The sequence below is a fragment of the Oratosquilla oratoria genome, chromosome 34 (assembly GCF_046742065.1).
Source record: "Oratosquilla oratoria isolate Oo_2021 chromosome 34, ASM4674206v1, whole genome shotgun sequence".
In the NCBI taxonomy this organism is placed as follows: Eukaryota; Metazoa; Arthropoda; class Malacostraca; order Stomatopoda; family Squillidae; genus Oratosquilla; species Oratosquilla oratoria.
The window spans coordinates 18741842-18757908 of NC_134810.1; the positions used below are offsets into that span (position 1 = coordinate 18741842).

The window sequence follows — 16067 nt, forward strand, 5'->3', positions numbered from 1 at the left end:
CCCAGCTCTTATGTATATCTGAAGTATCTGATTCTGATATGTCAAACTTTTGGGACTTAGAAACAATTGGGGTTTTTAGTAAAGAATATAAGGAGGATATCAAAGATAATGTGGTTAAGGAGTTCAGGGATAAAATAGAATTTGTGAATGGCAGGTATGAAGTTCAATTGCCTTGGAAGAATAACAATATTAAAAATAGTATAATGGGTAATAAAAATCAAGCCCTGAAGAGATTAAATAGGGTTTTGATTAGATTGGATAAAGATGAAGACCTTAAGGATGAATATAATAAAGTTTTTGATGAGTATGAGTCTATGGAAATTATTAAGGAGGTTCCCTCAGAGGAGATGTTGCAACCTAAACCCTTCCACTAAGCCAAAAGAAAGACAAAATCCCCTAGTCATCCTCTTCTCAAGAGTCCATCAGTTATTTGTCCAAATTTCTTCCCAAAGAGAAGGTAAATTTAATTCATAATTACTCTAAAATTATAAATAAAAAAGTTTTTAATGTTCACCAGAGGTTGAGAGATCATATCCCAGGTGTTTACTCCCTTCCATGTAAAGATTGCAACCTTTCATACATAGGCCAGACGGGTAGAGACTTAAGGACAAGACTGAATGAACACAAGAGGTCGATTAAGTATGGCCAAGAAAATTCAGCCGTGTCTCAACACGTGAGTAAATTTAATCACCGGATGGACTGGGAGAAATCTGACCTTATTTATAAATCAGGCTGTGGGTTCAGAAGGAAAATGGTGGAATCCACATTAATTGAATATCTGCCCACGATGAATATTTCCAAGGGTCAATTAACCCCAGACATTATATCAGACTATTATAGCCAAACATATTGTCAACAAGCTTCCTCCCCCTCCCCTGACCTGACCTCATGTCATCCTAAGGTCACATAGGGTTGGGGTAGTGACGGTTATTATTTTCCATGTTCCCTTTATTTTGTAAGAGGTTGCTATTTAAGATAGCATCTTCCTTCCACTTTGTACTACTGAAGAGGATTGCAGTTTGCAATCGAAATATATAGTTTCGCTTACGCAACTCTTTCTTTCGTCCGACTGTGGTGTTAATTGTGATTTACAAATGAGTTACTACATTTTTCACCAGTGATGTATATATATATATATATATATATATATATATATATATATACATATATATAGAATATATATATACATATATATATATATATATATATATATATATATATATATTGGAAGGAGGCTCTGTTGTATACATGACTTGGGCTTATACTGAAACTCTTCTTTAGTTCGAATGACAATCTTTTTGGGAAGTCGTGATATTGAGAAAGGAGCCAGAAGACAATTTTATCTAGTTATATAATTTATTTCTCCTAAATGCCTGTCGTCAGTACATGGTCATATTCTGTAAGTGAACATGGACATGGGTTCACTGGTTAAATATATAGAATGTGCACTGGGGGTGGTCGCATTGTTGAGCTGTGATCCTTATCGTGCGCACCCGAAAGTAGCGATGGTGTGGAAGGCTAATGGTGGGAATTTCATTAGGTGGTACGATTTCGTCAGTTGCTTGAAAGTGTAGATGCAGGCGAGAGTTGTGTGTTCATCGATGGCGTTTTGAGACAAATAATCACCGATTCGCCAATTTTGAGGCAAAGAAAGTACAGTAGTGGGCTTGTAAACAAATCGTTATTATGGTGTAGGAGAACGTAACTCAGCTGGGTTGCTTGTAAAATGGCGAAAAGTTGGCCTAGGAGGTTTGGGCGAGAGGCTGCAGACCGCAGACACGACCTAGGGATGCGGTACAAGCGAGGACAGATGCCGTTTGTCTGAGCGAAGTAATTTGAATGACCTTACCCGACCGGGGCATGCTAATATAAACATACCTGAAGAGCAAAAAGAAGCGAAGAGAAAGGTCGCACAGAAAATGGCCCGGAATCTACAATAGTTGTGCTTTCGCACAAATACAAATGCCTTTATTACAGGTAAACTATGGCCATAGCCTAAACATGAATGATATGAAGATGAGTCAGCGATTCTCACATACTATATCAACTAATTGACCACCCACACTGCAACGACGATACCATAAACATACATTTAAGTATGGCATCGGAGAGTATGTTGGGGACTACATACACACAGGCTTATGGATGACCTTTGTGTTCTCGATTAGTAAAATCGGCGTTGTGTTTCTTTTCCACGTGATCCTTGATAGGGACGTTTTTGAGGTGATATGATAGCCTTTTGATAGGACCGTATAAGTCAGGCCGACATATAACGAGCTAAACACCAGATGAGGACGGAGCCTTTATTTGCACGACGTTTCGCTTATTACAGTTTTTTCAAGTGCAGGTTGATACACATGCTTGAGATTAAATAAGAGGAATTGAGGGAACGGGGAAAGAAAGAAGTAGGGGGGGGAAGAGGAGGAGGAGGAGAAAAGGAGAAGAGGGATTGAATACTGGGAGAGGTTGAGAAGACTGGCCCAAACGTCCGAGGGCAAATTGCTCACAAAGGGTGGTTTAAAATTTTGTTGGCCATGGGTATTAAAGGAATTATGTGGGGTGAGATGTTGAACATGCCCCTATTTTGTTCAACAGTGTTCGTTCCTTGAATGATCGCTGCTTCCAAACACTTCCTGTGGATCTTGTCGGGTACTCGTATCAGCAGCTCTGCATTCTTCCAGTCCATCAGATGGTTTTCCTATTCCTATGTGTCACACATGCATTGGTGGTGACATCATGCCTGATGCCGTAACGGTGTTCACGTATAACCAACAACCAACACAGCACTCGCAGAGGTCGGACATCGCTCTCCGCTCCAGCACACTCAACAAGCGCTCAGGAATCTTCGCCGGCCGGTGGCGGCAAGGAGACTTTTCTCCTTCGCTGCTGCCGGTCTGGCACAGGCCGACCTCTTCGTTGATGTCGGCAGGCGGGTTTACACCAAAGACAAATACACACAATTCCCAAGTCACGTAATTCTCTGTTTTCAGAGTTGTGCTTGGAAGAAGAGAGATACACGCACACTTGCTCGCTGGCTAAGCGGGGACCCACAATTCAACTCTGATTCAGAGCCCTTAACTCTTCACCGGTTGGTTGCGAGAGAGTAATTGGGTAGCCTCTCTTGCCGACCGGCCCGCACCCACGCACTGGCCTCTTCGCTGACGCTGGCGAGCGGGTTTACACTTCTGATATTTACGCACAATTCCCAAGTCACGTAATTCTCTGCTTTCAGAGTTGTGCTTGGAGGGAGAAAGATAGTACAACACCCGCCCGCCTGCCCCCCAACCCTCGCACCGCCATTAGATCCACTCTCCTGACTCTCAAACCCAACCTGGGGATAAACAGGAACGCTCATGCCCAACCTGGGGCTAATCAGGAACGCGCTCTCTACACGCGGGAAGTGAACTCTACTCACTTCCCGTAAGATACATACACACACCTCTCACGAACATAGCCACGCCTCACGCACAAACATCTACACGTACTTTTTCTTCGACTAAAATTCACTTCCTTTCTAACTTTCTCTTATACTACATCTTCTCATTTCAGTTTACTTCCCACTAAAGATTTTTCCGTTTTCCCACCTTTACTACTACGCCTCCTACCATTTTCTCAACTTTTGGTGATTCTAATCCCAGGCGTCGGCGCCGCCATTCGAGTTCCCTGCCTATTTCTCCTGAGCCACGACCACCAACCGCCCCTAATCGCTCGCTCAATCGCCCGGTATCAAAAACCCTCTTTTATACACTATCTTTACATTTTCTTACAGACATTCTTACCCTACCAAAAAAACCGATCCCGCGCAAGCTGGTGGTCTTACCTAGCAAGTCGACTACGACGGCACTTGAAAAAGTTGTAATAAGCGAAATGTCGTACAAATAAAGGATCCGTCCTCATATGGTGTTTAACTCGTGAGTCTTGTCGGCAACTGCTACTTTCATGAACAATTTCGACATATACTGAGTTGCGGTGTCACCAACGGGGCAAACTAGCACGGCATTGACTTCTGGAAAGGGGTGGTAGGAAGTTAATTGTTCTTCAGTACTAGGTTGTGTAATTTACATATTTTGTAATGAGTGATGAGGCCGATTTCAATGTTAGGTCAGTGGGTTGGATGTATGCGATGGTACGACAGAAGGCTATTTCATCTTCCTTATGGCCAGAATTCATATGTCGTAGCTAATACAAGCTTATGGTTAGGAGGCTGTGGTTAGATGTAGGTATGAAAGCGAAGGAGTTGATTACGACTGATGTCTTATGTCTAATGACGATCTAATTAATCCAGTTGTTTATGTAGGAATATCTCCCACAGAGCTGTCTGAACGGCTTTCACATCATATTGCAGTTTGTAAATATTTCTCTCGCAAGACTTTTCAACTCACATTAAGAAAAATTACCAGTATTTTTGTGACATTTGCTGATTTTTGTTTCGTGCTCATTTAATGTTTTCCCAACTACAGATGTATTCCTCTCATTTTTTAGGTTCTCAAGATGTTGGCAACGGCTGTGTTGGTAATAACCGTGGTTGTGCTACTTTTCGGTTACTGTCACCATCGACACCAATACTGGCAGTCGAAAGGTGTCTTCGTTCCTCCTGTGATCCCTCTGATTGGTCACTCCCTGAGCGTGTTCTCCATGATCGAGAACCGATTCCAGTATGTCGACAAGGTAAAAAGAAAGAAAAAAATACTAGTAATGCTTGTAATTGGTCACTCCTTGAACATTTTCTATATGATTTCCAATTGATTCCAGTCGGTGGAAAAAGCACAATATTGCGACTAATTGGCATGATTTTGTTTCTCTTCATATATAGTGGTGCATGGATATGAGATGTGGAGTAGTACGGGAGGCAGTATATCGCCTCTATTGTCAGTCTTCATTTATTATCAATTTCTGATCTATAATGTTTTCCTAGATTCTTCAGAAGACAAAGGCTCCCTTCATAGGTGTGTACGAATGTTTGACACCTTCCTTGATCATCCGTGACAGCGCTCTTCTTAAGAACATTATGATCAAGGACTTCGATCACTTTGTTGATCGAAGACCCTTTGATATGGGAAATGCAGATAAAGCATTTGATGAAATGCTTTTTATCCTCCAAGGGGAAAAGTGGAAAAAACTCAGGTCCATCGTCACACCCTCCTTTACTACGGGAAAGCTGAAGGGCATGGTTCCCCTTATGCAAGAGAAGTGCAACAAGCTGGTGGATTTGCTCCTGAGAGAGGGACAGGAGAAGGTGGACATGAAGCAATCTATCGCTCGCTTTACCCTAGACACAATGGCTTCCTGTGCCTTTGGAGTCGAGTCAGATTATCTAGATAACGAAGATGATGAATTCGGAAACGCAGCCAAGAAATTTGTCGAGCCACCAGGATTCTTCAGAGGAATGAAGTTCCTATTATTCTTTATGGTCCCCAAGCTCTTCAAATGGCTCAATATTAAGCTCTTCGACTTTGATAGTACAAAGCTACTCAGAAAACCTGCGCAGGCCATCAGAGAAGGCAAACAATGGAGAGGGGATTTCCTGGACCTAATGGTAGATGCCATGAGGGAGAGTGAAGTTGATGCCGAGACGGCCAAGTACAGTAAGTTCTTTTAAATCAAAGGATTCTTTATGCCTTGATACACAGGTTCCCAACCTCTTTAAACTAACGAGCACCCAGTTTCTGCTAGATAATTACGAGATCACCGTACTTTTGGACATTATGAGCCAGTGCAACAAGTAAAACTTAGTTTAAAGGTCACTGGAACCTTAGCTTTACTTGTGCAGGGCGTCACAAATAAAATTTCTTCATTTGAGATATTCATTAGGTAAGGCTTTACGTCATGGGAAATTCTACATTGTGTGCATCAGTTCTTTGTCAGCCTTAGACCCAGATCGTGCTGGTGCTCGTGCGCATGATATTAAAAACTGTACAAAAAAGTATTGCTACACCATCAGAGAGCACAGCAGTCCTGGCGGTCAATAGGTTGGAAATCTGTGTCCAAAGGAAGTTTGTTCATATTTCTTGCCCTCTCACTACCATGGCATAATGATTTTGGTGATGTAGATGTAAAGAAGAACATGATCACAGGGGTGGAACCCGATTTAATCAGGCTTTTAATATTCAAATAATGCCCTCCTCCTTGCTAAAGAAAAACTTATGATGGTTCCGATAAAGGAAGCTATACAGTATGCTTCGATACTGTAAGGGTCGAAAGAGGAGGTGTCTCCTGCGCACCCACACACGTGCATGTACAACCATGATCCACAGTTTCTACTACACTCGAGCTCCCCATAAGAGAGGAATGTATACCCTTTTGGTCAGGAGGTGCGAGGATTCTGATGCCAAAAGCAGTTTTTAAACACTGCCGACTGGGAACGCGATAGTTCTCCACAAAATATACATGAACTTTTAAATGCACTTGTCGGTTATACAGATTAACCCATGAAGTTGAATCACCATAACTATGCGTAAGAATATATATGCTTTAGAATGTGATTATGATGTCAGTAAGATTCGCAGTAGCAGGCTAGGAATACCCAAAACTCATTGTAACTTACAGAGTCATGTGGATTGTAACTAGGTTATAACCTCAATTTTTACGATGTAGCTGGATGGTCCATTACAACCTATACTCAAACACCTGCCTCGATCATTGTAACCCTGTTCATGAAAGTCGTGGAGTTCACAATCACCAATTTCCACACGCATCGGCTGATATTAGTTCCAACCAATGAGAACATATTTTGTCATGGGGCCTCAGCTAATGACAACGCAGAAGTATCATGTATTAGAAATCATGGAGCCCCCAGTGGGGGGGAAAAACGGTGAAGAGGTTATGGTGATAATTCCAGATTAATAAATAAATAGAATATTTTTTCCGGAGAATTTTTGTCAAAAAATACTGTAGTTTTCAATAAAAAGTGTTTGTGGAAGCTATACCTACAAATAAAATGATTTCTGGTTAAACAAATAAGAAAATAATGTGAGGAGACATAATAGGGTAAAAATTGTAATTCACTCACATCTGCCCATGGGTTGTTGTAGTTAACTATCGCATTCCCAGTCGGCAGCGTTTGCACAGTGCTTTTTGGCATCAGAACTTTCGCAGTTTCTCACTAGAAGGGTATATGTTGTTCAACTCCGGGGACCCTGGGTGTGGTAGAAACTGTGGATCATGGCTGTACACGCACACACACAAACACACATTATATATATATATATATATATATATATATATATATATATATATATATATATATATATGTGTGTGTGCGTGTGTGAGTGTGTGTATACTAATACACACGCAAATGTGTACACACATACACACACTCACACACCCACACATATACATACTATATCATACATATATATATATATATATATATATATATATATATATATATATATATATATACATACATACATACATACATATACATATATATATATATATATATACTATATATGTGTATATAGATACACATGTATGTATGTAATCACTATATATCTATCTATATATATATGTATATATATATATATATATATATATGTGTGTATATAGATACACATGTACATATATGTGTAAATACTATATATCTATCTATATATATATATATGTATATATATATCTATATATATATATATATATATATATATATATATATATATATATTCAACCACAATTCACTTTTAATTCCATGCCAACGCAGTCGAGACTGACAAGGAGCTCGATGGAAGCATATATGTAGATATTGATACTTGGGTAAGCCAAGGACTTGAAATTGGCTCGGATGTAACAAAGTGTCAGTGACTTAGCCCATTGCACTATATATTTTAATAGCGCAATGGGCTAAGTCACTGACAACTTTGTTACGTCCGAGCTGAGTTTGAGTCCTTGGCTTGACCACGTATCAATTTCCACATATATAATTCCATCGAGCTTCTCGTCAGTCTCGACTGCGATGGCATGGAATTAAAAGTGAATTGTGGTTGAAAAGATGTTAATATGTTCAATGGGAACCATGCAGTGTGTATATATATATATATATGTACAACACTGAATGGGTCCCAGTGATTAGATATACATTTTAAACCACAATGTACTTTAATTCTAAGCCATCAACATCGTGAGATCCAATGGAGGCTAACATGCAGAAATTAAAACGCAGTAATGCCAAGGACTCAAACTCGGCTAGCGCATAACAAGTGCTGTAGTGACTCACCGATTACTCTATCAAGATCTCTCTTGACAGCGTAATTGGTAAGTCACTACAGCACTTGTCATGCGTTAGCCGTGTTCGAGTCCTTGGCAGTGCCACATTTCAATTTCTGCATGTTAGCCTCCATCGGGTCTCCTGATGTTGATGTCTTAGAATTAAAGTGCATTAGGGTTGTTAGTATATATATATATATATATACATATACTGTATATCTATGTATATATATATATATATATATATATATATGTGAATAAATCACAAAAACGCGCGATTCACAAAATGTGTAATACAACCACTTAGAAAATAAAATGAAAGGTGACCAACAGTTTTCGTCTATTTAAGACATTTCAAAATGTCTTAGACAAAAACGTTCGGTCAACTTTCATTTTATTTTTCAAGTTGTTTTATTACACACACACACACACACACACACACACATATATATATATATATATATATATACAGACGCTCCTTAACTTACGTTTTAGTTACGTTCCGAACGGCCGAACGTAAGTTGAAAATGAACGTAAGTTGTTACTGTACGTTCTAGTAATGTATGACCGTTCATACTGTACTATACATCCGTAAATTCTATTACCGTATCTCATAAAACACCTCTAAATAATTAATTATACACATAACATTGTAAAATACAATAAACTTCCACTTATCCGAACTCCAAGGGGGATTGGAAATGTCCGATTACCCGAAATGTTCGGTTAATCCTACTTTGTATGTTTCATTCCCGTAGATTTTTATGCGGTAATGTCAGCTGCCATATTCGTACCTGTAAACATAACATACACATGGAAATGCTTATAATAGTTCATAAACATATTCTATAGAGTACAAACAGCCGATCAGGTGTAAACATAAAGTGTGCTGCCACCGTGTGAAGCTTGCGGGGGTGGCGGAAGAGGCGGCGGGGTGTTTGAATGTTCGGTTGAGATCCAAATACGTTTGGTTGAAGCGATGGCTACCGTATTGAGAAAATGTTCGGTTAATGCGATTATTCGGTTAAAACGCGTTCGGATAAGCGCTAGTTTACTGTAACATTAATTTCAAATAAATCAAATTCAAGCAACATAAATTGAGATGGTGGAGGAGGAGGGGGAGGAGGAGGAGGAGGTAAGACACGTTCAGTCTGTCGTTTGTGCCATGTAAACAATGGACGCGTCGTCATGTGTATCGTTTGGACTACGGAGAGCGCGCTAGACTAAAAATTCACTCAAAAAAAAAAAAAAAAAAAAAGTAAATTTTTTTTTAGTCAGTTTAAACGTAAAACCGAAAAAACGTAAAACGAATGAACGTAAGTGGAGGAGCGTCTGTACATATATATATGTATATATATATATATATATATATTATATATATATATATATATATATGATTAAACTTTGCAGCAGCTTCTACATTCACGAGTTTCTTGCTGACATGTTGAACATGTCAGCAAGAAACTCGTGAATGCAGAAGCTGCTGCAAAGTTTAATCATATCTGCCTGAAAGAGGACCTGCTACCCTACTATTGTAATATATATATATTATATATATACATAGTATATGTATATATATATACATATACTATATATATTTTACATATATATACATATATTATATATATTTTTTACATACACACACACACATATATATATATATATACATATACTCTATATATTTCACACACACAATATATATATATATATACACACACACACACATATATATATAATATAATATACATATATATATAGATATATATATAGACATATATACGTATATATATATATATATTTTCTTGTTGACAGACGAGATTAAATAATTTTGTTGCTTCTGCATTGTTTATCATTTTTTTAAGAACTTCAATTTCTCTTGCTAATTTACGGTGTTGGACTGATAGTTTGCTGAGTAGCTGTCCGTATGAGGTTGCAACGTTTCGGTCTTCTCTGGAGACCATCTTCAGGCTAATTGTTTGGGTGTGTGTGTGTGTGACGTTTATATACTATTTTATTTCTGATTGTTTGGATGGTGTCGTGTGAAGCGATCATCCTGATTGGCTGCTACGTAGTCATCAGGGATCACTAGGAGAGGTGAGGTCAGGTCCGCTTGTGGGATGGGAGAATCTGGAGGTCTATACTGTGTATGTTCATGGTTGGTTTTAATTCTGCTATATATATTGCTTCAATAAATGCTAATCTGCAGGAGTCTCTTTCTCTGTCTTTTATTACTGTTCCTTCTTCTATGTTTTGACGGGTGAGGGAAGTATTATGTTTGCTGTTATAGTGATTCTTTATGGATCCATGTTGTAGGTGGCAGATCAAAAGTCTTGTAAGTTTAGTCCTCGTCATTCCAATGTATGTTTGAGACCCACAGTTCTCAACGGTACAGTTATGTTGGTAAATGATGTGAGTATCTTGTAAAGACGATGTCGATTTGGGAGGGCGTACCCACGGATTACGCTCTGACATCAGCCCAAGAATTCCTAGAAATCCTACCAAATGCCCCTTCCGCAGAAAATCACATTATAGCATCGCTGGACGTAGAAAGTTTATTCACAAACATCGTCGACAGAACAATACATTTCATACTAGATAGAGTCTATCGATGCGACAACACACCGACACTGAACATTTCAGAAGCTTCCTTATGCACCCTTTTAGAGATCTGTACTAAAGAAGCCCCCTTCACATGTCCACGCGGTAATATGTACAAACAAATAGATGGAGTCGCCATGGGAAGCCCCTTAGGAGTCCTTTTCGCAAATTTTATCATGGGAACCATAGAAAAGCTCACACTCGCCACCAACCAACCATCCATTTATTGCAGCTATATAGATGATATTTTCGTTAGAGTCAAAGATTTTCAAGAACTCCAAAGACTCAGAGAACAACTCATAGAAGCTTCCGGCCTTAATTTTACGTTCGAAGAATCAAACAACGGACGTTTGCCCTTCCTCGATGTCTTAGTAACCAGTCATAACAACAAGTACACCACATCAGTATACGTAAAACCTAGCAACAAAAACCTCTGTCTTAATGGTAAAAGTGAATGCCCTCAAATATATTTAAACTCCACCATCAACGCATACATACGACGCGCCATATCACACTGCTCTACATGGAAAGATACACACACTGAACTGGACAGACTTACCCAAGTCCTTATTAACAATGGGTATAGCAACAAGTTAATTAATGAAGCAACAAAACGAGCCATCAACAACTGGTATTCTAACAAACCTACACAAAAACAAGAAAACATCAATATATATTACAGAAATTACATGTCATCAGAATATAAGACAGATGAAAAAGTCATTAAGGACATAATTACAAAACACGTCAAGCCCACTGACCCAGAAGACAAAATATCACTGACCATATACTACAAGACCCGAAAGACGTCACAACTTTTACTGAGAAACCGCCCTGCCAAATCGACATCGTCTTTACAAGATACTCCCGTCATTTACCAACATAACTGTACCGTTGAGAACTGTGGGTCTCAAACATACATTGGAATGACGAGGACTAAACTTACAAAACGTTTGACCTGCCACCTACAACATGGATCCATAAAGGATCACTATAACACCAAACATAATACTTCCCTCACCCTTCAAAATTTAGAAGAAGGAACAGTAATAATAGACAGAGAAAGAGACTCCTGCAGATTAGCATTTATTGAAGCAATTTATATAGCAGAATTAAAACCAACCATGAACATACACAGTATAGACCTCCAGATTCTCCCATCCCACAAGCGGACCTGACCTGGCCTCTCCTAGTGATCCCTGATGACTACGTAGCAGCCAATCAGGATGATCGCTTCACATGACACCATCCAAACAATCAGAAATAAAATAGTATATAAACATCACACACACACACACCCAAACAATTAGCCTGAAGATGGTCTCCAGGCAACCTCATATGGAGAGCTACTCAGCAAACTATCATTCCAACACCGTAAATTAGCAAGAGAAATTGAAGTTCTTAACAAAAAGATAAACAATGCAGAAACAGCAATATTATTTAATCTTGTCTGTCAACAAGAAAATATTCTTCCTGGATACACTAATATATATATATACATATATATATACATATGTATACTATATATATATATATATATATATATATGCATATGTGTATATATATATATGCATATGTATTGTATATGTACATTCATATATATATATGTGTGTGTGTTTGAATTAGTTCTAGCTGTCCGAGATCATAATATCATACATAGGTTAGGTGATGTCGGTGCTGGGCGTAGGCAACAAAATATTGTACATATACATTCTGTATATACATACAAATAAACAATGAGGTTCTTGAATCATGTAACGATTCCGCACTCATGTAATTTTAATAGGAAATTAAATGAAGTATCATGATAAAGCTTGCTATATGATGGATGGAGGCATGTGGTTCAGAATGCGCTGGGAGGTGTTCAGCTTCAGCTGAAATCTGGTGCCAATGCCCAGTGTCCTCAGTCAATCGTGGCAAGTGTCTCTTACCCAGCTTTACGTTTTGCTCCCATAGTAGCGATAGAGAATACAGTTGGCAGACAGTCTGAAACAGCTTATCTTTTTTCTTTTATCTTTATTTGCCAGAGGTTACAGAGAATACAATCAACGCACAGTCCCTTGCCTTCATCTTCGCCGGCTACGAGGCCACTTCGTCCACTCTTGGGTTCACGTGTCACCTCTTGGCCAATCATCTTGAAGTCCAGGAGCGAATTCGTGAGGAGATCCGCGACCTGGTGGAGGAGCAAGGGGAAATCAACTACGAGGTCCTGAGACAGGCCAAGTACACCGAGGCCATCCTCAATGGTAATGTACACACACACACACACACACACATACATACATACATACACATATACATGCATACATTCATACATACACACATACATACATACGTACATATGTAGTCGCTGTAACTAGACTAATTATCTGTTTCAGAAGGCATAACTCACTGGAAAGTGGCCACCTTTTCAGAAAAATTATGAATGTCTGAGTCAATGTTCTTTTTTTTTCAGAATCTATGAGACTGTTCCCGGCACTCACGTTCAATGAACGCCTATGCACCAAAGACTATACGTAAGGAATATAGATTTTTTCTTCATATCTTTTTCAGTGTGAACATGCATCGATTTCTTTCTTTTAACAAGCCTCTTGATTCCACATATTTCTGCCCAGTTGCCTCCACTTGTGATCACTGCAATGTTTAATGGATGAAGAAGGATGTTGTAAATGAGTCCTTAAGTTTCGCACCTTAAACCTTCAGCTGAAATATACACCAATGTTACATTCTAGTAGGACACGGCAGCCACTGTCGCCGTATTTTTAGATAAAATGCGGTCGTGTCCTCGAGCCTTCAGACCCCTGTGTCTCGTTTCAGCATTCCGGGAACAGACCTGACGATCGAGAAGGGAACGATCATAGGCATCCCCGTCTGGAACGTACAGCGAGATCCGGAAATATACGAAAATCCGGACGAGTTTCAACCGGAGAGATTTCTTCCCGAAAACAAGTCCCCTGAGAAATCTTTCGCCCTCCAGGCTTTCGGCCAGGGACCCCGGAACTGCATCGGTAGGTTTCCCGGAAGATTCTGGGGAAAGAAACGAACCATCACGTGGAGCCTTCTCCTTCACTATCCATTTCAGTCAGCGTGATGCCATTGTCCCCAAGGACAGGAGCGACGGTGAATCATCGGCCTCACAGTACAAGTGTCCATTTCATGAAGTCCAAGATGGGGTTGGCAAACTTTTTTGTGAGGCTTTCACTTAAGTTTTTGGAAGTGCAGGAGAAGGACTCTGATGGTTTATCTTTGTAAGGTAATGTTCATCCAGTCCTTCTGAAATGAAACAGAAGCTCTGAAGGGTCATGTTTTTGCAAGCCTCTATTTTGCTTTGGTAAAAATCAATCAATCAATCAATCAATCAATATAAGGGGGGGCAAGAATTCCTAGGTAAGTTTATTTCCATAATGCTGTACACCACCTTTCTCAAAATGAATTGGGTTGAACACACCTCTCTTGATTCTGTCTTTCTAGAAACAAAACAGATGCACCAAAAATAAATATCTTTGTTGATCTTTATGTAACTGATAGTAAGTGCGTTTTTCCTCCAAAGAATGCACTTTGTTGTTTCTCTGTAATTTTTCCTCCCCTGTTTGTAGATCTATTCTCAGTAGGATGGACTTAATGTATATATCTCTGTAGGGCTGCGCTTCGCCCATATGGAGATGAAGCTGGTGCTGGCAAACATCCTCATGAAGATGGAGCTTCTTCCTATCCCAGGACACAGTGGTCCCCTCGAGTTTTTACGCAATGTCAACGAGATCCTGACTGCCAAAAACGGGATCCTTGTGCAAGTTAGGCCATTGTAATCCCTACGAAGTATTGTCTCTCCGTGGCTGGATAATGCCCATGGGATGGAGGGTGAGGTAGTATGTGTGAGCAAAATTTGACGCAGCCTGAAGGGATTTCTCCCCGTCTTCACCTTTTATGCAATATGAAGTATTAAAGAACATCTATACAGACTAGTAGATATGAACTTTGTAGGTAATGAGAAATAAAGAGAAAGTAAAGAAATATCAACACTACCATACTGAACTATGATTTTACTTACTCTTATTAGCATTTGAGGTAAGAGGGGTTGCAGAATAATTTTGAGGATCACCTTCCCAACTTTTTGTTTAGCAGCAATCTTCATCTATTCAATGATGAAATAACATTATAATGAGGCACTGATAGTGTCTTTTTAATTGGATTAAATATTTTGCAAGTACAATTAGTAAACACAATCATTCTTACTTAAGAAATAATATTATACTTTAATTTTCTTTTGTTTATGACTAGCATTATATTAAATATGAGTTTTCACCTACCAGTATTGGATATGACTTCCTCTACTTCCTCTTCCACAGTATCTGCAAATACAGTTTTGTCTGACGTCTCAACTGCAAAAAATGAAAAAAAATATATATCCCTTTGCTAAATGCACTATGGCAGTATTTGTTGATGTTAGCAAAACAGCAATATGATAGTAATGATTCTCAATTATAAAATGCATAGTTTCATACTTTAAAGAAAGGGAAATAGCAAATTTATTCTTTACCAGAACAGGACAAGACTTCTCCAACTTGCTCCAAAACATGTCTTGCTTGTGATGTATCTGCTGTAATTTCAATGGCAAAACATTAAAAACTAATAAAAAATCTTGTAATATATAGTACTCTTGTAAATAAAGTATTTTAAAAATTACTGAGAGGACTCAATTCCCAATGATTGTAAGTTGGAGTCAGGGGACTTGGATTGAGGCAAATGCCGTCCTCTTGGTAACTCTTACCTAAAGTATCCATTTTTTCCAAGTGCACATGTTGGTAGCAGAAAAACGTACTTAATATTGATAATAAATAATATGACTTTAATAGGAAATAAATATGTGGAATAAAGAATTTGTGGATATACCTACCATTTACTGATTGTTGAGCTGATGAGGAAAAATGCAATTTTTAGATGTTCTCAAAGTACCTGTTAATTGGTGAATTTATGTCATTATACTGCATATGCCAATGTCAGCGCCAGACAATCTACATGATCTACATTATATGCCAATCAGCAGCATTTTCTTTAATACTTTTGCATCTTTCACATTAACAGCTCATTATGAAGAAATATTTGTGGAATGTGAAATACTCTAATTAGAATATGTCCTACAGGTTGATGGGGGCTACATCTCCAATACCCCCATGACACATTGCATCCAACTCACATTCATGTAAGAGAGCATGTGGAATAAATCTAAAACTGAGTTATAACTTCATTCATATATGTTTATTAAATACTAC

At 38.7% G+C, this 16067-nt stretch overlaps 1 protein-coding gene across 1 annotated transcript in view; it reads left to right on the top strand.

Annotated features, from left to right (window-relative positions):
- LOC143018086 (cytochrome P450 6k1-like) overlaps window positions 1–15480 on the top strand; it is a 22856-nt gene extending 7376 nt beyond the window's left edge. The window contains exons 2-7 of the mRNA XM_076173192.1: window positions 4483–4668; window positions 4916–5585; window positions 12825–13043; window positions 13253–13313; window positions 13615–13805; window positions 14437–15480. Of these exons, the coding sequence (XP_076029307.1) occupies window positions 4492–4668; window positions 4916–5585; window positions 12825–13043; window positions 13253–13313; window positions 13615–13805; window positions 14437–14603 (1485 nt within the window). The 5' untranslated portion in view covers window positions 4483–4491 and the 3' untranslated portion in view covers window positions 14604–15480. The remainder of the gene's footprint in view (window positions 1–4482; window positions 4669–4915; window positions 5586–12824; window positions 13044–13252; window positions 13314–13614; window positions 13806–14436) is intronic.
- Window positions 15481–16067: the final 587 nt, after the last annotated feature.